Source organism: Delphinus delphis, chromosome 17 (genome assembly GCF_949987515.2).
Source record: "Delphinus delphis chromosome 17, mDelDel1.2, whole genome shotgun sequence".
NCBI lineage: Eukaryota > Metazoa > Chordata > Mammalia > Artiodactyla > Delphinidae > Delphinus > Delphinus delphis.
The window spans coordinates 42,538,737-42,563,729 of NC_082699.1; the positions used below are offsets into that span (position 1 = coordinate 42,538,737).

The 24,993-nt window shown below is 39.6% G+C and overlaps 3 protein-coding genes and 1 long non-coding RNA gene across 10 annotated transcripts in view; 2 read left to right on the plus strand and 2 right to left on the minus strand.

Moving 5' to 3' along the window:
- Positions 1 to 12,451, plus strand: part of ERICH5 (glutamate rich 5) — a 27,524-nt gene extending 15,073 nt beyond the window's left edge. For 2 of the 5 annotated variants that reach the window (XM_059994954.2, XM_059994953.1), the window contains exons 2-4: positions 1,245 to 2,150; positions 3,649 to 3,765; positions 5,681 to 12,451. In XM_059994954.2, the coding sequence (XP_059850937.1) occupies positions 1,245 to 2,150; positions 3,649 to 3,765; positions 5,681 to 5,736 (1,079 nt within the window). In that variant the 3' untranslated portion in view covers positions 5,737 to 12,451. The remainder of the gene's footprint in view (positions 1 to 1,244; positions 2,151 to 3,648; positions 3,766 to 5,680) is intronic. The other 3 variants (XM_059994957.1, XM_059994955.1, XM_059994956.1) reach the window with 3 other exon arrangements.
- Positions 1 to 15,395, minus strand: part of LOC132413168 (uncharacterized) — a 22,001-nt gene extending 6,606 nt beyond the window's left edge. For both annotated transcript variants that reach the window (XR_009516624.1, XR_009516623.1), the window contains exon 1: positions 12,516 to 15,395. This is a non-coding gene — a long non-coding RNA (uncharacterized lncRNA). The remainder of the gene's footprint in view (positions 1 to 12,515) is intronic.
- Positions 15,396 to 15,973: 578 nt separating this feature from the next.
- RIDA (reactive intermediate imine deaminase A homolog) lies at positions 15,974 to 24,210 on the minus strand. Its single transcript, XM_059994958.1, has 6 exons — positions 24,057 to 24,210; positions 21,710 to 21,815; positions 20,098 to 20,152; positions 18,719 to 18,787; positions 17,752 to 17,807; positions 15,974 to 16,551 (listed from the first exon to the last, which is right to left on the minus strand). The coding sequence occupies exons 1-6, from the start codon at positions 24,119 to 24,121 to the stop codon at positions 16,489 to 16,491; spliced, it is 414 nt and encodes a 137-aa protein (XP_059850941.1). The 5' UTR covers positions 24,122 to 24,210; the 3' UTR covers positions 15,974 to 16,488.
- Positions 24,211 to 24,365: 155 nt separating this feature from the next.
- POP1 (POP1 homolog, ribonuclease P/MRP subunit) overlaps positions 24,366 to 24,993 on the plus strand; it is a 39,036-nt gene continuing 38,408 nt past the window's right edge. For both annotated transcript variants that reach the window (XM_059994963.1, XM_059994964.1), the window contains exon 1: positions 24,366 to 24,422. The gene's annotated coding sequence lies outside the window, so the exon portion shown is untranslated. The remainder of the gene's footprint in view (positions 24,423 to 24,993) is intronic.

Sequence of the window (24,993 nt, forward strand, 5' to 3'; positions counted from 1 at the left end):
CTTCCAGTATCTCCCCCTCTGTTTGCTTTTCCTGTCTTTCTCCTTTCCAATGATCAACATTGCTATACTCATACTGTATGTAAAATTGATAGCTAACTTATTGAGCACACAGTTGCACAGCAGACCTTATGCTAATATACACTTTATGTCCATTATTTTATTTGATTAACCCAACTGGGAGTGCTGATTTTTTAACTTATTATATAATAATTATTTTATTATTTTAGCATATGGTCTTCATTATCATCTTTTTCATGGCACAATAATATTCCACCCAATGGATTATTGATCTTTCCCCCAATTTATTAGACTTCTAAGTTGTTTTCCAGATTTTGCTGTTATAAAGACTACTGGGATGATATACTTTCCCCCAGAGCATTTCCCTGAAGTTTCTGCTTTTAGGGTAAATTTCCAGAAGTAGGATCACTGGGTCAAAGAGTATAAACATGTTGCCACGTTGCTTTCTTAAATTGTCCAGAGGGCACTTATGCATTCATTGTTTAATGTGATATGATGCCTCTTGCAACTCTGACGTAGGTAGGAGAGACAGATTCACTGCCATTTTATAGATATGATTATTGGGAGCTAAGTTCCCAAGGTCACACAGTTGGGGGAAGAGCCAGAATTAAAATGCATGTTTCCCAACTCTCTCTTGATTTCTCTTCTAACCAGGACCCCCAAATGAAATGTAACTCAGGCTGGACTGTGCCTGCCACTTTCTCTCCCAGACATCTTAGTTTTGACCTAGTGGGTCTTCTCTGTCATGGGACCCTTTCCTTTCACTGAGGGCCATTCTGCTTTAGGGGGAAGGTAAGACCTCTCTAGCAGCCCAAGGACCACTTCTTGGGCTATAAAATCTTCTACCAAGCCTAAGGAGGAGAAAGGGTGGGGCAGAGGAAAGAGCATGAGGAAACAAAGGGTACTAAATTAGAATATGGGACTGGAGTCATGAGAAGGTGCACAAGAACAAACAGGAAGAAAACCTGTGATTTTGGGGGATCTTCATGCTTAAGACTAGGTATTTGAGCTGAAAACACTAAAAAGATTTGACTTAGGGCATGTTAGGGTCATGGTATGGCCTCTCTGTACTCAACTGTACTGTACCCAGGACTGTCTTGAACTGTTAAATCTACTTCTTGATAGCAATACACTTTCTCAGGATAGAAACTAAACAAGGATTTGTATTTTTTTCTTTTCAAATGAATGATAAAAAGTAACTTCAAATATGTATTTTTCAACCACAGAAGAAAGTGAGTCCTGCTTTGTCCAACCAAAACCACGCACACTAGGAAGAGAATCTACTTTATATGGCAAGGTACAAAACGAAAGCCTTCCTCGACTAGAAAAGCTCAAGATTTCAGCTGTGTCTACAGCTAATGGTGTTAAATCCCTCCATGAACAGCCCCTGGTAAAGGATGCTGCAGACCCACCAGGATCCACAGAGGAAACTCAGCCTCTTAAGGGACTGAAGGAGTCTGGGTCACCTCAGCCAGGTGGCAAAGATGATACTCCAGGAGCAGGAGAAAAGAAGAAGGACGTGGAAGCAGTGACAGAGGCTCAGCCTTTTAAAGGAAACGCTGAGACCGAAGCTTTAGGAGCAGAAGCTAAGAGTCAACCTCTGAGGACAGCGGGAGAGAGGGACTCTCCTGGAGCAGTGGAAGGTCCTGAGAATCCACAAGCTGCCGGAGAGATGACACCCCTAGGAACAGCTGAGAAAATTCCACCTCTGGAAGCAGCTAGAGAGCTACAATCTCAAGAAGCTATGGGGACGGATGAACAGTCCCAACTCCCAGAAACAGTTCCCAAGGAGACGGAATCTCCAGAAATATTGGAAGGAAGTCAGCTTGTGGAAACAGCTGAAAAGCAGCAACTTCAAGAAACACTGGGAGAAGATGACCAGTCCCAACTTCTAGAGATGATTCCCAGAGAGAATGGAACACCAGAAGTATCAGACAGAAGCCAGCTTATGGAAACAGCTGTCAAGGATGATTCGCTCCATAAAACTCCTGAAGGTCCAGGAAACATGGAGCAGATCCAACCTGAAAGAATAGTTGGAAACATGGAACACCCAGCAGAAATTCTAGAGACAGGGGCAAATGTGGAAACGGTCAGGAATATTCATGCTAACGAAGAGGACCAACACGTTGAAGGTAAAAGTCATGCTGTCACAGATTCAGGTTGTTTAGGTGTGCTCCATAAAAGATCATCTCTGGGGGACAGGGGTGGCTGACACAGCCCCTCTAGTCTCTGTTTCAGTGGTTGAAGTTCATTTGACCCAAACCAAAAAGGATTCCATACTTGAAAAGCAGGCATTTGACTTTCTGGCACAAATTTTCTAAAGCATAGTCTGTGTCCAGATTTGTAACCTAGAGCTTCATTGTTGAATAAAATGGAATATTGAAGGAATGTTAAATTTCTGAATTTTTCCGAGTTCACTCTTCATCAAGCCCCATGTATGGCATGAGGATACAAATTAAAGATGGTCAGTGGAGGAACTGACTTTTTAATGAAAGAACACACAAATAATGCCTCTTAGAGTGTCACTTTCATCTTTGCACTCTCATCCTTAGAAAATTACTGTCAGCCTGCTCCTGTCCTCCTATAGTCTTTTTATCTTTATTAGAAGACTAGAGAAATGTACTATGTCTTAGCAAATGGTGTTTTTTTTAATGTACTTTACCAGTATAAAGCAAATGGTATCTATACTGTTCTTTACTGGAGTTATAATAAAAAAAATTCTTCTAGGGCAGGATTTACATTTTGGTAAATTTTGGCTTCACCCTACAGTATAATTAAATGAAACATTCATCTGTTTTTTAATTCTCTCATTAGTTAATGCAGCAGTTTTTGAGTGTCTAATCATCTGCTAGCTGCAGGAATAATGGGTTAGTCCCTGTTCTCAAGGGGCTCACAGTCTAGCAGGGAGAAGGCAGAATTAAACAAAATACTACAGTCTACTGAGGTAAGTGCTTTAGTGAAGGTATATAAAAGTGCTCTGGGAATAACAAGGGAGAAGCTAGTAAAGGTATATATTTGTTAGATCAGGGTTGGCAAACTCAAGTCTTTAGGGCCTAGGATAATGACAGCGGGTGAAGTGAGGGGCACATGTAATGCTGTGGGAAGTCCCGGGCACCTTGGTTAACAGGAGCACCATCCTATCAAAAGAGGCAGCTGCTTCTGGGCTCCACTCAAAGCACGGGGACCAGTGTTGCCCAAAGTGACTTCTTAGGGAAAAATTTGTATGTGCAATGGCCAGGCTTTTAAATGTTTAAACTCTTTAAAAGTTCAATGATTGTTTCTTTAAACACCAGAATGACCAAACAAGACGCTTTCTGGGCACCCATAGAACACATTTTGAATTAAATGTAAATGGAACTTTCTATTTGTAATATGTTCTACTGTCTTTCTTGGGTAATTCTGCATCCTGATTTTATATAAGAAAATGCGAAGACTCGGAAATGGTAAGTGGCATGGGCCACTCCGAGGATGTGAGAGACCCAGGGCAATTGCCTTTCTTGACACCACCAGAGAAACTTACTGTCTAGACCTAAAGAGCAAGAGCTGCCCGCCTTGGAAACCAGCTGCGGGGCACTTTGTTGCTAATGCTAAACAAGTATCTCTTAATATCACCTTTGATTACTTTTCCAGGTGAAACAGGAGAAAAGGTTGAAACAGACGTGGAGAATGAGAAAGTAAGTGAAGGGGCTGAAACAAAAGAAGAAGAAACGGGAGAAGCTGTGGGTCTTTCAGCAGCCCCGTATATAGGTATGGTGATGGAAGGGTGAACGGACACAGCGTATTATAACAGAGAAGACAGAAAGCGGCAGTGAAGTTTGTGGTTACAGATCTTATCTTTCAACATCTATGTGTTTTATACAAGGAGTGTGGTTATCATGTTCTTGATTACATTGTTCCATAAAACTGCTAAGCTGTGAACAGTTTTTCTAGCTACTTACAATTCAAAACTACAAAAAAAAAAAAAAAAGAAGAAGAAAACTACAATAGCTAGAGCCAATACCAACTAGAGTATATGTTCGTTTAAGAGTGTGAGGGTGTTTTCTCCACTGTGGCAATGGGTCCATTCAGTGTAGAAAATGAGACCCCAAAAGAAAGTATAAACCTTTAAGTATAGGTGGCCGGAGAAAGGAGTTAGCAGATTTTAGGGAGCTCATGATAATAAAGTCATACAGTTGGAATTAGGATGGAGTAAGAATGATCAACAATAACCGGGCAAACTATACGTAGTATTTCTTTCCTATCACAGAATTTAGAGCTGGTGGGAACCTGGGAAAGTATGTCATCTAATTACCTTCTCACCTTAAGTCTATCTACTACCATACATGCTTATTGATCGTGGTGTATTAAATATGGTAACAAAATTCTTCGTAAAGGAATGCAGACTCTGGTGCTGTTATAAGATTAGGCATTTTCACAGTGAAAGGTTATACATGTTTTATGTGCCATTTTGAATCGTCTAGTGATTTTATACTTAGGTGAGGTGTTTCAATTGGTGTTATCCTTTTGACTGACATTAAAGGTATTTTAAATTAACTGACTTTTAAATATATTTCAGAGGCAACAAACAGCAAGAATTAAAACCTAGATTTGTTGCCTGTGTGGAGTCTATTCCTTGGGCCCTATTTTTTTTTTTAAGATTACTGATTTAATATTAGGCTTTAGATGTGGAAAAGAGCTGAAAAATCAGGATTTAAAAACCATTTATACTATCTCCTTTGTGTTAAAATGACACACCACAGAAAGTCCCTTTTCAAGTATCCCTCCAAAGTTGCCAAGGGATCTTGGTAAACGATGATATGTGAATAATAATAATGATAGCAATCTTGCCCACCAAGGAGTGCCTTGTGTTTATGAATATCAGGATAGAGTTATATTCTGGAAACATTTTATATCTTTATCTTATTTGTACATATGTAGTTTAAAGATAACTGCTCAGATGAATTAACTAGACTATTTTTACTTTAGCTTCTATATTAAACTGACTCTTAAGATGATGTAATTAATTTTAAGAATATAGGATAGAGGGAAGAATTATCATCCTTACTCTGATTTTAATGTTAGTGTATGTTTCTGACTTTAAAGAGTTGAGGTAGCCAACAAGAGGAGTTACTTGAGTAGGTGACTTCATCCTTCCTGCAAAGTAAAGAAGCTGGGTTGTGATTTGATTGAGAACAAGGATTGTTTTATGTGTCTTTGAATTCATGCATTTAGCTCTTTTAATGGGACATGATAGGTGCTTGATAAGTATTTGTCGACTCAATAAATGAATAATAAATACCAAGTGTTCCCATTTACACTTAATTCATTAAAAAAGAATATAGGGCTTCCCTGGTGGCGCAGTGGTTGAGAGTCCGCCTGCCGATGCAGGGGACACGGGTTCGTGCCCCGTTCCGGGAAGATCCCACATGCCGCGGAGCGGCTGGGCTCGTGAGCCATGGCCGCTGAGCCTGCGCGTCCGGAGCCTGTGCTCCGCAATGGGGGAGGCCACAACAGTGAGAGGCCCGCGTACCGCAAAAAAAAAAAAAAAAAAAAAGGGTGATGTATAAGCCAGGCTATGTGGATATGCTAAAACAGAAGTGTATGCTTACACATCCACATTTTAAAACACAAATGACGGGCTTCCCTGGTGGCATAGTTGTTAAGAATCTGCCTTCCCATGCAGGGGACATGGGTTCGAGCCCTGGTCTAGGAAGATCCCACATGCCGCAGAGCAGCTAAGCCCATGCACCACAACTACTGAAGCCCGCGTGCCACAACTGCTGAAGCCCGCACGCCTGGAGCCCATGCTCCGCAACAAGAGAAGCCACCACAATGAGAAGCCTGCACACTGCAACGACGAGTAACCCCTGCTGGCCACAACTAGAGAAAACTCCCACTCAGCAACAAGACCCAACGTAGCCATAAATAAATTAATTAATTAAGAAAAAAACCCACGAATCACTATTTTGTCCTTACACTGTGAAAAAGTACATGTAAAACCACGAATCCATCCTTTCCACTGCTAGAAGTTTTTTCTTTTGCCTAAAACTGGTATATAGACTTAGCATATCAAAGTGCATTCTAAGTCCCCAGACTCTGAGAGGAGTTTATCAATTTTGCTTCCAGATTCAAAATGCGCAAGTTGGATAAGGCTTGAGCTATTTATAATGAATTAATAGAAAAAACTACCATCAGGGCTGGATTTTCCACTGGATTTTCTAATTCCAGTGGCCGTACAACCACTTTGTAACCCAGTTTTGTGATCTATTAAGATGATTGCAGAATTCTCTGTATCTAGCTGGGAAGGAAATGGTGAACGAACGATTCACCAGCTGGTATCCCCATTAGGGCGTGAACGTTGGCGTTTACTGATAGAGGGTGCCAGTTGCAAATCTGGGAAATTCCCAACCCAGACTCCAAAACTCTTGGCCAGATGTGCTCTGTACCATCAACTGATACCAAGCAGGGCCCTGTGGGGCTCCTGGGCACAAAGCCTTTCTGTGTCCCCCATTTCTTTGATTACAGGAAACAGCCTTCATTCAGCCTCCATGACCCTCCCTGAGTTCCAATAGGCAGATTCAAGCAGTTGTTAATTAGGGAAGGAAGGGGATGCCAGACCTGGGAGAAACAGTCAAGAGCAGCCTTGGGGCAAGGCTCTGTTTCCCCATCAACGGATGCACACAGCAATATCTTTGAGCTATTTTGCAGATACCGAAACCCCCTCCAGGTGGGAGAAGTTAACGATTAAGGACGGTATGCTGCCCACAAGCATGTAGACCCCAGACCAGTTGGACCTGAAGGTTGATGATGCCGACTCTTACCTCACCACCAACCCATCAGAACAATGTCCATGAGCTGATCACACTGTCTTTGAACAATTACTATAAAACTTCTCACTATCTTCTCCAAGTGAGGACACACAGTATTTTGAGGCAGGAGCCTGCTGTGTCCCCCTTTGCCTGGCAAAGTAATAAAGCTATCCTTTTCTACTTCACCCAAAACTCTGCCTCCAAGATTTGATTCGGCACCGGTGTACAGAGAAGCTGAGCTTTCTGCATCACTCCTGGGGGACCCACAGGATAGGAGTATGTGGCCAACATGTGACCTCATTGCTTTTTCCATTTCAGCTTTGCAGTAAGAGTCCTAGCATAGCTAATAGCCTTTGAGCAGTCAAAACACCCAAGTCATTATTTAAAAAAAAATTTTTTTGGCCATGCGGCATGGCTTGTGGGATCTCAGTTCCCTGACTAGGGATAGAACCCCGTCCCTCAGCAGTGAAAGCACAGAGGCCTAACCACTGGACCACCAGAGAATTCCCCATCATCATTCTTAACAAATGCTTTATTCCACACTTGGCCTTGAGTTAAAAATGGCTTTTAAAGGAAAATGTTTCTTTTCCACATTGAAGTAATCAAAGAGTGTTGGGTGGTCATAGTCAAATAATCTGTGCTCTTTTGGTAAATACAATAGCTTCTTATAGCATCTAACATTACAAGCATCTCATTTTTATAAAGCTAATCTGGTGACCCAATTCTGAATTGTTTCACAAAAGTCAGCAATGTGAACATCATAAAGCCATTCATGTAGCCTAGTGCACCTGTTGGGTGAAAGGAGAATGATCCTCTAATAACAAGGCATGGCTGTGTCTGAAAAGTTGAAAGCATTTGCTCACAAGGTATCATTTAATCTAAAACTTTGTCAGCTCCTCTTGTCCCCAGAGCGTATAAAGTTAACGAGTGAGATTCATTGTAATCTCAAGGTTTTAATTGCAGAATCAGTGTAATCTCAGAGAACTGTTGACAGGTGTGGAATTTCTCTTTTCAGTTCTTGTTACTTTCAGCAAAAGTTAAGGAATTCCGTGTCAGTGTTAACCCATATGGAGTCAAACTGGAGACCTTCAGCTTTACTTCAGAAATACCACTCAGCAAATGTGCTGGGCAATAGTTGAGATACTGCAAGCTAACAACCATATCGTTACTTCTGCGCCTAATGAAAGAAGTCTCCAGACATCAGCCAGGCTTTAACAACTTTTGAAGGTCGAAGAGGGGCCAGTCTGTATTATGTTAATCTAAATTATCCTTTCTGTTTAATAATGTGCAACTGACATGAATAAACATATAACTCTATCCACTACTGGGACAGAGATCTGCAAGCCTCACCAGTTTCCAGAAAAAGAGTTCTGAGAAACCAGTTAGGGACAATAATTTTGGTTTGAAATCTGCCTCATTTTTTTTTTTCCTTGTAAAATATAGGTAGTTCTCAAACTTTTCTTAACAAAATAAAAGTAATTGTAGCAAAACATAATTCATGCTATCATATAAATTTATGAAAAAAGTAATGCATAGTATACTGAATCAATTTATGTGACCCTGATTCCAAACACTTAAAAAAAAATATTCAGTGATAAAGAGAAGAGGCTCTCCACAGCAGCTGTATTGTTGTAGAGGGACTTTGGGCTGGGAGGGAGTTTCAGCCCCAGCACCTCACTAGGAAGACCAGGCCCAAAGGTGAACTCATAGCAGTCCACTGTGAAAACAAATGAAAAGTTTATTTCAGCTAGTGGTTATTTAGTGGATCAGTATGGATTTGCTTCAAGTTTTCTGGATATCAGAGCTTTGTTAAAAAGTGTTGTTGTTGTTGTTTTTTTTTGGTAAAAACACTGCTTCTAAGTACTTGTATATGACACAGTGATTATTTAGGTAATAATTGCAAGGAAGAACTCCTTTACTATTAAAATAATACTTTTTTCTTAGTAAAAAATGAATACATGTTCATGGTAGAAACTTCAGAAAATATAAACTTTAAAAAGAGGAAATCTAACATTACACATAATACAATCAGGGATTATTATTTTTTTAGTGTTGCAATAGCAAGTTAGCCAAAGCACAACTATTATTAGAACTTTATGTCTGTTGAACCGCTGAGCATAGCACTTCTGGATTTTCCTCACTGGAATCTATTGGAGATAGCAGGTTACAGAGAATGTTCCAATAATCCTTGCTATATTAGTAAATATTGATTAGTGTTACAGAGAGAGCAACTATGCCCAAGTATATTAGCACTTAGCTGACCACAGTTTATGATAACTAATTTTTTGATATCTTAGGAAAAAACACTGAAACTAAAAATTTTATTTGAAATTATTGTTAAAGCTTTCTAACTGTTGACCAAATGTCAGTGAAAAGATTGTAAGCTCTTTAGAGAGCAGGAAAAGTGCCCTACAGGGCCTAGTACAAATTTTGCGCTCTAAATGCTTGTTGATGATACATGCTCTTTATTCTTATATAATCATGATAATTTCCTCTGAACTGAATATAATTGGCTATAGGGAAAATATGGCCAACATTTTTATAAAATTATTTTGTACTGCTGGTTCAATATTTACAATTTTGATTGAATGTTATTAGAAATAAAGTGTTTGAAAGCTTTTCTCTGTATTTATGTGAATTTTTGTTATAGAAACATATTACTTTTGACTCATTGTGTCCTTCAGAAAGAAAAGCATTTTTTAAATTACCCACTCCCACAAAGGTAAGGAGTATGACAACAGCAGGGGAATATGGATGACTCTTTAGACATTTTATGATCACTTATTTAATGATAACACACTTCAAAGAGATTGCTATTTCTTTATGTTTGAAAGGTTAACGTGCAATGTGTTCCTCTTCACATTTAACAAAATCATGATTCTCCTTGTGGCAAGAAGACTCAAAATCCCAACCCAGTCGCTAACAAACCAGCTTGAATATCAGCACTTTATTTCCAGCTTTCTCATGGTAGGGTTAGAATTTGAAGTCATGGCCTATCTGTAACTATGCCCCTCAGACCCTGACTGGCCAGAGTAGTATCTGATTTCCTGACTACAGTGACTGGTTTAGGAATGCGTCCCTATCCTGGGCTGGACCAATCAGAGGCTTCTCTGAGACTCTCCTGCCAGAGACATCAGGAAATGATGTCTTTCTGCTGGGTCAGTACCTTGGTGGTCTCTCTCTACCTTGGTGGCCCTGCAGCATCTTCCCCTAAGAGACAGATGGAGCCGGGAGGTTTCTGGAACACACATGCTTAAAGCCAGCTGTACTCTGGATTTCTCTGTTACATGAGCCTATGAACTCCTCTTTTTCTCCACTTATACTAGTTGAGTTGGGTTTCTGTCACATCCAAATAAGAGTCTTAATATTAAAAGTAGAAAGAAGTGTCATAAATGAGCTGAAGAAAATATTAAATATAAGAGCAGAAATTAATGCTAAAGAAAAGAAAGGTAATAGAAAGAATCAAACGAGCCAAAAAATGGTTCTGTAAATAGATTAATAAAATTGATAAACTTCTGGGCAAGACTGATTAAAAAACAATAGAAGCACAAATAAACTATATTAGATGAAATGAAGGCACTTGAATACAGATGCAAGAGATTAAAAAGGTGAAACTTAGATGAAGTGTGCAAGTTCTACGACAATGTAAATGACCCCAAACTGAAGGAAAGACTAGAAAATCTGAATGTTCCTGTTACCATGAAACAAACGGAATCAGTAATTTAAAATTTTTTCCCAAAGAAAATACCAAGCCCCAACAGTTTTATAGGTAAACGCCATCAAACATTCAAGGATAGATATTTATAACCATAAACTCTTTTATAAAAGAAAAAAGCCAGTCTCACAGCTGAACATAAATGTAAAGATCTTAAACAAACAAAAAAATACATCATTCTGAATTTGAGTGTATAAAACATACATTATAATATATATGTTGACCAAGTTAAACTTATCTAGGAATGAAAGGTTGGTTCTACATTATAAAAAATTCATTACTATAGTTGTATTTTACCATATTAGCAAATTGAATGAAAAAAATCATATCACGACCTCACAGACAACAGGAAAAATTCAACAAATTTCAGCAACCATTTTAAACTCCAATGTCACCTCCTCACTGACCCTGTTAAACCTGCACTCCCCTATACTCTCCAACTCCCCTTGCTTTGCTTTTCCCTATAGCTCTTAACAATCTAACATAATTTTTTGTGTCTGGTTTTTCTTTCTTACTTTAAAAAATTGTGGTAAAATATAGATAACAAAATTTACCATTTTAACTGTTTTTAAGTGTACAATTCAGTGGCACTAAATACATTCACAATGCTGTGCAACCATCCCAATTATTTCCAAAACTCTTCCATCTCTTCCAACAGAAACCGTAACCCATTAAGCAATAGCTCCCCATAGCTTGCTACTCCCAACCCCTGGTAAGCTCTAATCTATTTTCTGTCCCTATGATATATATTTCCCTAGTATATAATTTACTTGCTTTGTTTGTGTAAATTCCCTGAGGGCAAGAATTTTAGGCTGTTTATTGCGGAAATCACAGCACTCATGACAATATCTGGCTTATTAAGTATTTGTGGAAGGAAGGAAAGAAGGAAGGGAGGAAGGGCTTTTAGCAAAGTAGGTCTAGAAGGAAATTTTCTTGATCTAATAAAAGGGATATATAAAAAACAATAGTGGGACTTCCCTGGTGATACAGTGGTTAAGAATCCTCCTGCCAATGCAGGGAACACGGGTTTGAGCCCTGGTTTGGGAAGATCCCACATGCTGAGGAGCAACTAAGCCCTCGAGCCACAGCTACTGAAGCCCACGCCCCTAGAGCCCCTGCTCTGCAACAAGAGAAGCCACCGCAATGAGAAGCCTGCGCACTGCAACGAAGAGTAGGCCTCGCTCCCCTCAACTAGAGGAAGGCCGCGCGCAGCAACGAAGACCCAACACAGCCAAAAATAAATAAATAAATTTATTAAAAGAAAACCAATAGGAAGCATCATACTCAATGGTGACATGTCAAAGACATTCCTTTAAAAACAAATAACGCAAATATGATTTCTTTTTTCTTTTTCTTTTTTTTTTTTGTGGTACGCGGGCCTCTCACTGTTGTGGCCTCTCCCGTTGTGGAGCACAGGCTCCGGACGCGCAGGCTCAGCGGCCATGGCTCACGGGCCCAGCCACTCCGCGGCATGTGGGATCTTCCTGGACCAGGGCACAAACCCATGTCCCCTGCATCGGCAGGCGGACTCTCAACCACTGCGCCACCAGGGAAGCCCTGATTTCACTTTTGTTTCAGCTCAGAGACTTAAAATATTTCAATGATTCAAACATATGATAACAGAAGAAAGAAGAAATGATAAATGCAAAATTCAGGTTTCCTCTGAGATGGGAGGGAAGGGGACATCCGGATTGGAGCATCATATCTGGTCTTATATAGCAGTAAGAGTGTTCTTTTTCTCAAACTGTGTGGTAGGAACGTGGGTGGTCAACATTCTTTTGTATCTGCTTGGTATTAGATGTTTAAAATTTTTTAAAACCATAATATTGAGTGAAAACAAGTCAGACAAATGTATTCTGTATTTTATGAATATAAAATTTAAAATCAGGCAAAACTAAATGATCTTCACTTCTTATTTGAATGCATAACTTCTAAATGGCAAAACTATAAAGACAAGCAAGAACAATTCATATAAAATTTAGGACCGTAGTTACCTTTGGCAGAAGTGAGGGTAATGGCTTATGCAGGGCTCCCAGAGTATTGGTGATGTTCCTTCCTTGGGCTGGATTTGGTACGTAGGTGTTCATTTTAGTATTGTTTAAACCATGCATAGGGCTTCCCTGGTGGCGCAGTGGTTGAGAGTCTGCCTGCCGCTGCAGGGATGGCCGCTGAGCCTGCGCGTCCGGAGCCTGTGCTCTGCAACGGGAGAGGCCACAACAGTGAGAGGCCCGCGTACCGCAAAAACAAAAACAAAAACCATGCATGTAAATTACATAGCTTCTTTGATAAGTGTGAAGTAGTGGATAATAAACCGGTTTTGATGGGTAACATAAACTCAGGTATTGTCCTAGACAAATTTCATCACCTGCCAACATTTTTCCAAGCACACTTTGTGGGGGGTGTTTGTCACCTGCTGATTTTCCTAAGCCTTTTTTTTAAAAAATAATTTATTTATGATTTATTTATTTTTGGCTTCATTGGGTCTTCGTTGCTGCGCGCGGACTTTTTCTAGTTCCGGTGAGCCGGGGCTACTCTTCGTTGCGGTACACGGACTTCTCATTGCGGTGGCTTCTCTTGTTGCAGAGCATGGGCACTAGGTGCGCGGGCCTCAGCAGTTGTGGCACGCGGGCTTCAGCAGTTGTGGCTCGCGGGTTCTAGAGTGCAGGCTCATGTGACGCATGGGCTTAGCTGCTCCGCGGCATGTGGGATCTTCCCAGACAGGGCTCGAACCCATGTCCCCTGCATTGGCAGGCGGATTCTTAACCACTGTGCTGCCAGGGAAGCTCTTTCCTGAGTCTTTATATTTTTAGGCAATACCAGTTAACTATGAGCAACATTTTTTAACTGAAAGGGAAAAGACCTTTCATTTAACAGTCTACCACAGACTGCATTACTACAGTCCTTAAAAAAAAGGCTTAAATTTTCTAGGGCATTTGTATGTACAAAGAGTACCCAAATACTCCTCCTCCCCACTGCAGTTTCCCCAATTATTAACGTCTTTAATTAGTGTGGTACCTTTGTTTCAATTGATGAACACCGACACATTATTAACTAAAGCCCCTAGTTTACATGAGGGTTCATTCTTTGAGTTTTACATTCTATGGTTGATAAATGCATGATACGTATCTACCATTACAGTATCATACATAGTAGTTTCACTGCCCTAAACATCTCCTGTGCTTCACCTGTTGATCCCTCCCCTACTTCCTCTGCCACCCTGGCAACCCTCTGATCTTTTTACTGTTTCCATAGTTTTGCCTTTCCCAGAATGTCACATAGTTGGAATCATACAGTATGTTATCTTCTTAGATTGACTTCTTTCATTTAGTAACGTGCATCTAAGGTTCCCCATGTCTTTTTTGTGGCTTGATAGCTTATTTTTCTTTTTTGGCTGTGCCACACAGCTTATAGGATCTCAGTTCCCCAACCAGGGACTGAACCCAGTCCATGGCAGTGAAAGCGCCAAATCCTAACCACTAGCCCGCCAGGGAATTCCCTCATTTCTTTTTATTGCCAAATAACAGAAAGGTTTCTATCATTATCATCATAGCTATGTGCCAGGCATTATTCTAAGTGCTCTATACATATTAACTTATTTAAACCTTACAACTTTATAAGGTAGGTACTAGTAATATCCCCATTTTACAGATGAAACAGAGGAGATATTTTACAGAAGAAACAGAACAGAGAGCTTAAGTAACTAGCCCAAAGCTACAAAGCTAATAAGTGGTGGAATAGAATTTGAAATCAAGCAGTTTGGCTCCAGAGCCTACACCCTTGACTACTGTACTGTACTGCTTCATGTAAAAATATCTAAAATAATTTTCAGGGCCTAATCTTGTTTATCAACTCATAGTGCTATACTCCCCAACTCTATGTCCTTGAAGAATCCTCATTCTTATCCTTTATGTCAATAAATTTAGGTATGTAAATAGCAGAAACTTTTCCATCTAGCACATTATTCTATATGATAATTATTAAATACTGATGAATAGTGACAACTTTTTTGATCCTTTGCTGTATGCTAGACACTGCTAAGTACTTTCCATATACATTATCTTATTTAATCCTTACAACATCCCTTTGAGAAGGTGTAATTATTATCTCTCAGGAGACTGAGACTTAAAGAGGTTAAATAACTAGCTCAAGATCATACAGCTAATAAGTGGTAGATCTGGGCCTTGGATCCCGTTAGAATTACTCCAAAGTCTGTGCTCTTAAACTCGTTATTGACTGGGCGATTTTTGCAGAAACTAACTCCTATGGCCGGTGATTTGTTATTAAGTTATATTGATATGTCTCTCTGGTCAATAACGTTCGGGTAACAAAAGACATTAATACATTTCTAGTCAGTGTGTTGTAACTGCTCTTCCCAAGTGCTTCTAATATTATCTTTTGGTTTACCAAACTTTTCAAATTAGCATGACATTTCTAAATTAACCTCAAATAGGTATATGTAAAATGTTACATGTGTATGTAAGAATGTTACAGCAGCATTGATATGATAATTTTGCAAATATGGAATTGTTTGGATCAATGGTTAAACACCTAAGGTATATTTACATAAAAGATGACTCCGCAACCGCTTTAAAAATGAGGGAGATCAATATGTAGTTACATGGAAGACCTTCAAGACAAGAAGAAAGCAATCTGTAGACAAGCCAAAACCAAACTAGATGATTAAGTATATAATGAATAGAAAACTATCTGCTGGTTACACTCAAAACTCTTAGCAGTGGTCATCTTTGGGGAGGTAAGTGGAATGGCCAGTGAGTGACGGGGACTTTTACTTTTTTTTTTTAATTTATTTATATATTTATTTTTCGCTGTGTTGGGTCTTCGTTGCTGCGTGTGGGCTTTCTCTAGTTGCTACGAGCGGGGGCTGCTCTTTGTTGCGGCGTGCGGGCTTCTTATTGCAGTGGCTTCTCTTGCTGTGGAGCGCGGGCTTTAGGTGCACGGGCTCCAGTAGTTGTGGCTCGCGGGCTCAGTAGTTCTGGCTCAGGCTCTAGAGCGCAGGCTCAGTAGTTGTGATGCATGGGCTTAGTTGCTCTGCTGCATGTGGGATCTTCCCGGACCAGGGCTTGAACTCGTGTCCCCTGCATTGGAAGGTGGATCCTTAACCACTGTGCCACCAGGGAAGTCCTGGGACTTTTACTTTTTTTTTTTCTTTTGACCTTTACTTTTTAATCTACATAATTCTGTGTTGGAATTTATTCTACAACACGGAGGTATTCACGTAGTAGTTTCTAAAAATGTTAAAAGACTTCAAAGAACAAACACAAAATGGTTATACATAGCCTTATTACCACAGTGTAAAAATGTAAAGCCAGAAGTAAGCTTTGAGAAAAAAAGTGGGAATTTAAACTTCATAGTTCCCCCACCTTTATTTAGGTAATAGGATTTAGTGTATACATTAAACTTTTAAAAAATAAATGAACAGAATGACACAAAGGAAAATCTGCATGCTATTTTATTTCCATTAGAAAAATATTATCTATATAAAATTTGGTCCAGTTTCTTCTCCTTTACCTCTACCATTCAAACTTAAATGCTTTAATTTTACTCAAGTAAAAGCAGAATCATGTATCTGACATGAGAACTAAGTAGTTCACACCATTAAATTAATAGTTTAATTGAATTAGGTGTGCTTTTTATTATATCTCAGGAATAGTAACTCATCTTTCCTACATGCTATTTCCCTTTACTTTTATTTTTCTGAGTAACTATGTAATGTGTGTCTCTTTTCCCACATCCAGTAATGAGTGTTACAGAAGTGTAATTTATAACATCAGTAACTAGATTCATTATTAATCTTCAACTCCTGTTCAATTCCCCTTATTATATGGTATTTCCATAATAACTTCAGATATTTCAGTCAACCTTAAACTTTCCAACAAATACTGTAAAAATTAAGACGTTAATTTAAAAACATTATTAAAATTCCAGACTAAATAACACTGGGCCCACTTAGAGCGATGCTGTCACGAGAGGTCCTTGGACAGCTACTGCTTCAATCTCAACACGGCCTCCCTGTCAGGAAAATAATGAATAAATTAAGAGAGCGCCATAATACCTACTAAAAACATATGCAATTTTTAACATATGCATTTTTAACATTAAACTTATCAAAGAAGTAAAGGAGGGGGCACATGCACCAAGAATCTACAGTAGGCCAGGTTATCACGCTCAATGTGTTCGTCTATGTTAGCTCATGTGATTCCCACAGCAGCTCTATTATCAGGGGTTCTCTCAATGCAGAGGATTGATACACTGTAGCTTAGAAAGGTTGTTTAACCCATCCCAGGACACAAAACCAAACAGCAGGGCTTCCCTGGTGGCGCAGTGGTTGAGAGTCCGCCTGCCGATACAGGGGACATGGGTTCGTGCCCCGGTCCGGGAAGATCCCACATGCCGCGGAGCGGCTGGGCCCGTAAGCTATGGCCGCTGAGCCTGCGCGTCCGGAGCCTGTGCTCCGCAACGGGAGAGGCCACAACAGCGAGAGGCCCGCGTACCAACCCCCCCCCCCAAAAAAAACAAACAAAACTAAACAGCAGAGGTTCAAACCCATGTCTTATAACTCCAAGTTCGAAGCTCCTTCCATCACATTCTATACCCAAATAAATTTGAAGATACTGATGATTCCAAGTAACAAAAAATTAAAGCAACAAAAATACCACTCATAGAAGATAAATTTCTTTAGTGGAAAATTGCCAGAAGTCCATGAGAGCTGCTTCTTTATAGGTAGAAATACTGTGCTGCTAAGGGGCATAGGAAGAGCTTCTAGTTCGACTAGAATACCAAAGTAGGAATGGTGAGAAATCTATGAGCCACTGGTTTTCAGATGACTTTTTCTAATAGAAGGTCTAGTGTTTTTTTGTTTTTTGTTTTTGTTTTTGTTTTGGCCACGCCGCGTGGCTGGCGGGCTTAGTTCCCCAACCAAGGATCAGACCAAGGATCAAACCCGGGCCCTTGGCAGTGAAAGCACAGAGTCTTAACCCCTGGACCGACCGCTAGAGAATACCCTAGATTTTTTATTATATGATAGAAAAGTAAAATTTTTACTGCAGAACTCACAGACCTGGCTCAGTTTATAGTCTCTAAGCAACAGTAAAACAATACAGCGCTATTTTAGTTTTTCTCACAATTTAAGTACTCTGATTCTGTTGTGTTCATGTCCATGTGTGGCCTTGATTTTTAATTTTCTTAATTTTAAGACAAATGTGTACTTACTTTGGGCAAAGCAGCAACCTGGTAGGCAGCTCTTGCAGGAAAATTACTCTGGAAATCTAAATTTAAAAGAATTTCATTTCAGTTTTCAGATACTATGCTGAAACTTAACACTGCAGGATCAAGAATCTGGTAAGTGCTTCAGCTATGTGTCAGTTCTTAGATATAAGCAACGTGGAAAAAAAGAAGCTCATATTTATATTTGATAAGATATTTTGCCATGATTCCCATGATGTTTAATATTTAAAAAAAATCTTAGTTTTCTGGGGAAAAAAATGAAAATACTCACATACTCTGACACTTTGATCTTGTTTGAAATGAAGGAGGTTGTTTTTAAAGTGATAATTATAAGTAATGATGCCTTTTCCGTGTTATACCTTTGTCTTATCTCACCAGGTGGTAGGGATACTCATTTTCCCCACTAGGACAGCAATGTTAATAACAGATAACACTTACTGAGTGCTTACAACGTGCCAGCATCTGTTCTAACGTGTTTACATGTTGTATTAACACATTTAAAATTCCAACAACCTTATAAGGTTTTATCCCCATTTTGCATATGAGGAAACCAAGGCACAGAAATATTAACTAACCAGCTAATGATTCTGAGAGAGTAGAACAGAGGTGGTGGCTAGACCTTATCACAGCGATAATAAATACAATCTATGTGTTGAAAAATGATTAGGAGGGCTTAGAAAGCCTGAGGAGGGTATAACAAAATGAAGCTTTAGGGAAATGGATTTCTCCAGTTGTAGTATGTTATTCTAGGGAATGCAATAGAAATATCTTGGATGTTTTCATGGGGGGGACACTGTGTGTTTCTAATCAGGCTATTAATTCTTTTAGGACAGGATCTATGACCATTTCTTTAGCACCTCCCAACATTCCTAATTCATAATGGACACTTATTAAGGTTAATAGTTACATTTCTCTTTAAAATGGAAAATAGTAATAAAGCCAAATTACTTACATTGTTTGTAGATGTCATTGACAGTATTGAAGTCGTTTATGTCAGCCAGCAAAACCGTTGTTTTTACCACTAGGAGGTATATACATTGTCATTAGGTTTATTTAGTTATTTGGTCTGATCCAAAACATTACTTAGAAAAACAGTACTGATGAAATAAATTTCATATTTTAAGGCAAGACAAGAAAAATTTAAACATAAAATTTTTTTTCTCTGCCCATTTAGTCCTCCTCTGTCCCCTCTAGTGTGCAGTGTGCATCTGCACTGAGCATTAGCCGGACCCCTCCAACAACAGAAATACCTGCCCAACCATGAAGTTCAGTTCTTCTCCTGCTGGTGCCAGCCATGTGACCCCTTAGAACATAACGTTTCTTACTTATGACCTTATTAATGGCACTAGCTATATTACTTGTGTTCTGCCTATTTTACAAGATTCTTGTTTCTTGCATGATCAAATGTGACTGAGCCTCCAATAAAAATAATAAGTAGATGACTTGAAATTATTCACCTAAAATATAGTTCTACAGGATCAATGATTATAATAGTGTAACTCTAGATATGGGAAGAAGCAACCAGAGAGAATCATTTCCTGGCTTTTGGCTACTATTAACAGAGCTTTAGTCCACTAATAGGACATTGAGTGGCATAGCAATGAAATCCCCACCTGACCTGGGAATGAGCATTTCTAGCACAGCGGGACAAATTGGTCACGAAATGCCTCCCAAACCTTGGCTGAAATTAAGATTGAAAGAGAGGGGATTGTAAAGTAAGAATGTTGCCCACCATCCAGTTCTACAAGAATCAAGTCATTAGCCACTGCGGTCGCTGACCTACAATATACTGAGAAAGTAATTCAGGTAAGAGATCAGGATAAGGCACTTTGTGCTCTGGGAAAACTGGCAGAACCGGCCCTCAGATATTTTCGGGAGAAAATTTTATGCACCTAGTTTTTCACATGTTCCCATACTAAGAGAAGCACTAAAACCATTAATTAAGATATCTGTTCCTCGCGAACAGCAGTAACCTTCTACCAAGATGTGTGCCATTTGGATTGCATGCACCTCTTTGCCAAAATCATATATATTCTGGCCTTTCCCCTTACCTCTTTGGAACAGTCCTCTGATCTTTCTGTAAGTCTGCCAGGTTATAATCCTCAGGTTGGGTCAAATAAAATTTTCCATTTTTTTCTTAGATTGACTAATGATTAACTTTTCATTGATATTATGTATATGGCTCTGGACTGTCTTGATTAAAATGGGACTGAAATTAAACCAACTTCAAATAACAAAGATATGGCATGATATATTACTGGATGCCATGTGTTCTTCAAAAAGACCAAAGAAATGTCAAACAGAAATGTGAAATAATATCAAGTTGCTCACCATTTGTGAAGTCACAGCCTGCTGCTTTCAGAATTTCACCCATGTTTGTAAGAGCCTGTGAACCGAGGTAAGAAAGGCCTAAGGCACTGATGCTACATTGAAGCTTTAATTCAATTCAATTAACTATCTTTACTAATATCTCCTTAAATAGCCTATGTTGCAGAAAAATCTCCCTTTTCTAGGAAATTCTACTCTTTGTAGGCCACCTCTATACAAGTGAATTGCTTCTTGGCTTTCTTTAATGGAATGAATCTTTCTGAAATACAGTGAGAAGTTGCCTCCTTTTGTGAGGAAAAAGACTGAAGTCTCTTCCTCAGTGCTAGAATGGTGAAATTCTCAGCCAATGTCCACTAAGCTAAAATAGAATTATTACTGGGGCTCCTAATTCCATATCACTCTGAGGATAAGTATGAGCTAGTAAGCATTAAAACCTGTTTTCTTTAAAGCAGTATTTGATTTTAAAAAGGTTCTTTTCCTTTTTCTCAAAAAACAATAGTAGTAAATTGTGTACATGTTTGATATTCTGGGCTTTGGAAAAACATTAGTTTTTCACCCTGTCCTTAATTTATTATTTTTCAATTCATTCTTCCACTTTGATTGGTCACATTATAATAGTTGATGACTTAAAAAAATTAATCTTCTAAATAGGTAATACATAGATATGACAAAAAATTCAAAAGCTATAAAAAAGCATATACAGTGAAAAGATGTCTTCCACCCTTACTCCCCCTCCCCAGTTTCCTTCATCAAAGGTAACCACTGTTTCTGGTTTCTTGTATATCCTTCCAGAGACAGTCAATGCTTGTACCAACATAAATGTATGTATCCTTTGACACACACACAGAGGGTAGCTTATTGTGCACGCTGTTCTGCATCTTGGTTTTATCATATAATAATTTATCTTGGAGATCTTTCCATATGAATTTAGTTGTACAGATGTAGCATGATTTATTTATCTAGTTCCTCATGGATGGACATTTAGATTGTTTTCTATCTTTGGATATTACAAATGACTCAGTGAATGTATTAAATTATAATTTAATTCCATTTATTGGATTAGAATTATATCCCCCATTCTTATTTAAAAAAAACGTACTGATATAACCTTTGATATTTCTCTTTCTAACAAAATGTTGACTTTTACTTTTGTGGTGGTGGACTTTTTTTTTTTTTTACAGGTCATTGGCCCTGATAAAACAATTTCCCAACCCAGGTGGAAGTGGCAAGATGTTTTCAATAATTCAGGGTTTTTCCCTCCCATTTTACTGAAATATAATTGACATATAACATTTATTAGTTTTAGGTATATAACATGATGATTTGATACATGTATATACTGTGAAATCATTACCCCAATAAGTTTAGTTGATATCCAGTAATTCAGGTTTAAGGTCACGTTGGAAAGTAAAATCTTTTTTTTTTTTTGGTTGTTAAATGAGTCATCACATTTCCAACTTTCTACTGACACAAAACTGTCTTTAGTTAACCAGTAACTTAAAAAGTACTTATCTCATTATCTCTATAATAAACAAACCAGCCAAATGGATTCTTAATACTCCTCAATATTAAAAAGGAGTAGAGAAGGGAACTTCAAATGTGGAAAATGACTCACTTGTTTAGCCTCTTCTGCCACCCCTCCTGGCACAAGCTGTCCACTTGCAGGATTCATGCCTAGCTGTCCTGAAATGTAAATGGTCCTGTCGACTAACACAGCCTGACTGTAATGAACAGAAATCCAGGATATACGTAAAACATAAACATAAAATGTGAAACTCAATGCTAAAAGATTTCTTTGCTAAGACACAAAAAGAACAAAATGTAAAATAAAATAATTGATAATTGGACTTCATTGAAATTAAAACCTTTTGCTTACTGAAAGACATCTTTAAGAAAATGAAAGCCCAAGTCACGGATTGGGAGAAAATATCTGCAAAACACATATTTAACAAAGGACTTGTATTCAGAATATATAAAGAACTCTTACAACTCAATAATATAAAGACAACTCAGTAAAAAATCGGCAAGTGATCTGAACAGACACTTCACTAAAGAAGACATACAAAAGGTGAAGGAGTAATGCAAACCAAAGGCACACTTATGATACCATCACACACAATAAAGCATCACTGATAGTAACAAGTATTGATGAGGATGTGGAGAAACTGGAACCTTCATACTTTATTGGTGCAAATGCAAAATAGTACACACTGGAAAATAGTTTGGCAGTTTCTTAAAAATTTAAGCAGGGAATTCCCTGGTGGTCCAATGGTTAGGACGCGCTTTCACTGCCGAGGGCCGTGGTTCAGTCCCTGGTGGGGGAACTAAGATCCCGCAAAGTGCGAGGCACGGCCAAAAAAAAAAAAAAAACACATACACATAACATACAACCCAGCGACTTCTTTCTTAGACAACTACTCAAAAGAAATATGTCCAAAAACTTCACATGGATATTCAGAACAGCATTATTCATGATAGCAAAAAGGAAAAAAATAAATAAAAAACACCCACGGAGAGATCCAACTAAAGACTACTATTATTTGATTCTACTTATATAAAATTCTAGAAAAAACAAACAAAAAAAGCAGCAGAAAGTAGATTAGTGGCTGCCTGGGGTCAGGGGTAGGGGTGGGAATTGAACACAAACGGGTATGACGGATTGTTTTTGCAAGGGGGGGTGGTTTGTGGGGTTGATGTAAATGTCCAAAAACTTGACTGTGGCAGTAGGTGCATGACTCGATACATTTACCCAAACTCATGGAACTCTGCACTTAAAATGGTGAATTTTGTATGTAACTTATACCTCAATAAAGCTGTAAAACAAGCAAAAGAAAGCAATGCCAAGAGCACTTTTAAGAAAATAAGTAATTAGACAAGGTTGATCACTGCTGAAGGGTCAATTAAGGATCCACCTGTGAGGGTACACTTTTCTGCAAAGTGCTTATTTTCGGAACTGATTATTTCTGTAATGAGGATACTAAATATCAGAATTAGGATAAGGTCTCAAGAAAAAGCATAAGCTACACTGAGACCTGAAAGAGAGCCAAACACATCAACTTTAAAGGCAATTTATTTGTTTTTGGATAAAGAAAGCCCCGCCATTGTTTCTCTTAACTGTGATAAAAAAATATACATCAAACATAAAATTTACCATTTCAGAGACTTCCCTGGTGGCGCAGTGGTTAAGAATCCACCTGCCAATGCAAGGGACACAGGTTCGATCCCTGGTCCTGGAAGATCCCACATGCCGCGGAGCAACTAAGCCCGTGCACCACAACTACTGCGTCTGCGCTCTAGAGCCCGTGAGCCACAACGAGTGAAGCCCGCGCGCCTGTGAGCCCGTGCTCCGCAACAAGAGAAGCCCGCGCACCGCAACGAAGAGTAGCCTCTGCTCGCCACAACTAGAGAAAGCCCGCGCGCAGCAGCGAAGACCCAACACAGCCATAAATAAATTTATATTAAAATTTTTTTTACCGTTTTAACCGTTTTAAGGTACACAGTTCAATGGCATTAAATGTTTAAAAAAATTTTTTTGCTAAAGAAAACAATATCAATTTAAATTTAGGAGTAAAATTTGTTTTACCCCATTTCACGGTTATTTAGAAAACAAGATATTCTCATTTCTAATTTTCTAATTCCCTATAGTTTGTTTTCCAACATGCTCCCAACTTTCTTATCTTTCATTTCATGGCATTTCCCCTGATTTGCAGACCGTTATCTTTCTTCTTTATAATTTTAAATACAAAATTGATAATTTTATAACACGTAGTGGGTCTCTCGGTGGGCTTCCCGCCTCCCCGGGTTCCGTTTCCGGGTTCAGCATGTTGCATGAGGTTGCCCGGTGAACCCCGAAGGCCTGGCGCAGCTCGGACCCGGACTGGCCCAAGCCCCTAAATTCCGACCCCACGACCTCCGACCCCACAGGCCCCGCGTCCTTCTCAGCTCCCACAGGCCTCCTGTACCTGTAGGGACCAAGGGCCGCTGGCGCTTTCGCGGTGCTGATCACCTTTCTGATCAAAGCCGACATGGCTAATCTTTTTTCCTTGCCGCCCCTCGGAGACAACTACCACGTATGCTGCTTCTACTCGTGTCTCACGAGTCTGAACAGCTGGGGCTAGACTCCCTGCTTTAAAGAGTCGCTGGTTGGCGGGGGGGGGGGGGGGTTCGCTCGGCATTCTGGGAGTTGTAGTTTCCTTGCGACTCCGGGCCACGTGGAGGACGCAGTCACAGTGGCGCATGCGCTCTCCAGCTCTCTCGCCGCGCACGTCGCGCCGGGGACTGTGGTAGAACATTGTCATTCTGACCTGGGACCACGGAGCGTCTGGCAGGTAGGTCGTGAGGGGCTGGCGTCCTCCAGGGTTCGCAAGTATGGGGGAGGGTGTGTGGTGGTCCCCGGGCTCCCCTCCGATTCTCTCCCTCACACCCAGCTGACCTACTCTTCTTCTCTTGCTGCCTGCGCAGGGGCCCCTCTTCCTGCCTGGCACCTCTTTCTGTTACCCAAGAACTGGGTTCACGTCTTGGTGGATGTCAAGACAAACAAAACTAAACAAAACCAAAAAAACCAACCAAGACAAAGATCAGGAGAAGGAAGGATTTATTACTTGCTGCAAGTAAGCAGAACACCGGGGATCTTTCCCAAAGCAGTATCTCCCCAACAGAAAAATTGGGGAAGTTTTAAGCTAAGGATGCATGCATATTCATGAAGGGGCTCCAGCAGAGGGGAATTCAGCATTGAATTGTGGCAAAGGTCAACAGAGTCCAAGCTTTAGTTGAAACCTCCAGGGTCGTAAGAAAGGTCAACATCATCTTGGGTTAGGTTCTGTTGATCTGGTGATTGAGTGCTCGAGGGGATTCAGATTCTGCAAAACAGCTCAAGAAAGTGCTTCAGGCTAATCTTGC

Excerpts from the sequence above, each read along its gene's own strand:
- RIDA (XM_059994958.1), bottom strand. The coding sequence starts at position 24,121 with ATGTCGGCTTTGATCAGAAAGGTGATCAGCACCGCGAAAGCGCCAGCG. Across the intron at positions 21,816-24,056 it reads GCGGCCCTTGGTCCCTACAG|TCAGGCTGTGTTAGTCGACA; the intron begins GTACAGGAGGCC and ends TGTTCATTACAG. Across the intron at positions 16,552-17,751 it reads AGGTTGCTGCTTTGCCCAAA|GGAGGCCGTGTTGAGATTGA; the intron begins GTAAGTACACAT and ends TTTTCCTGACAG.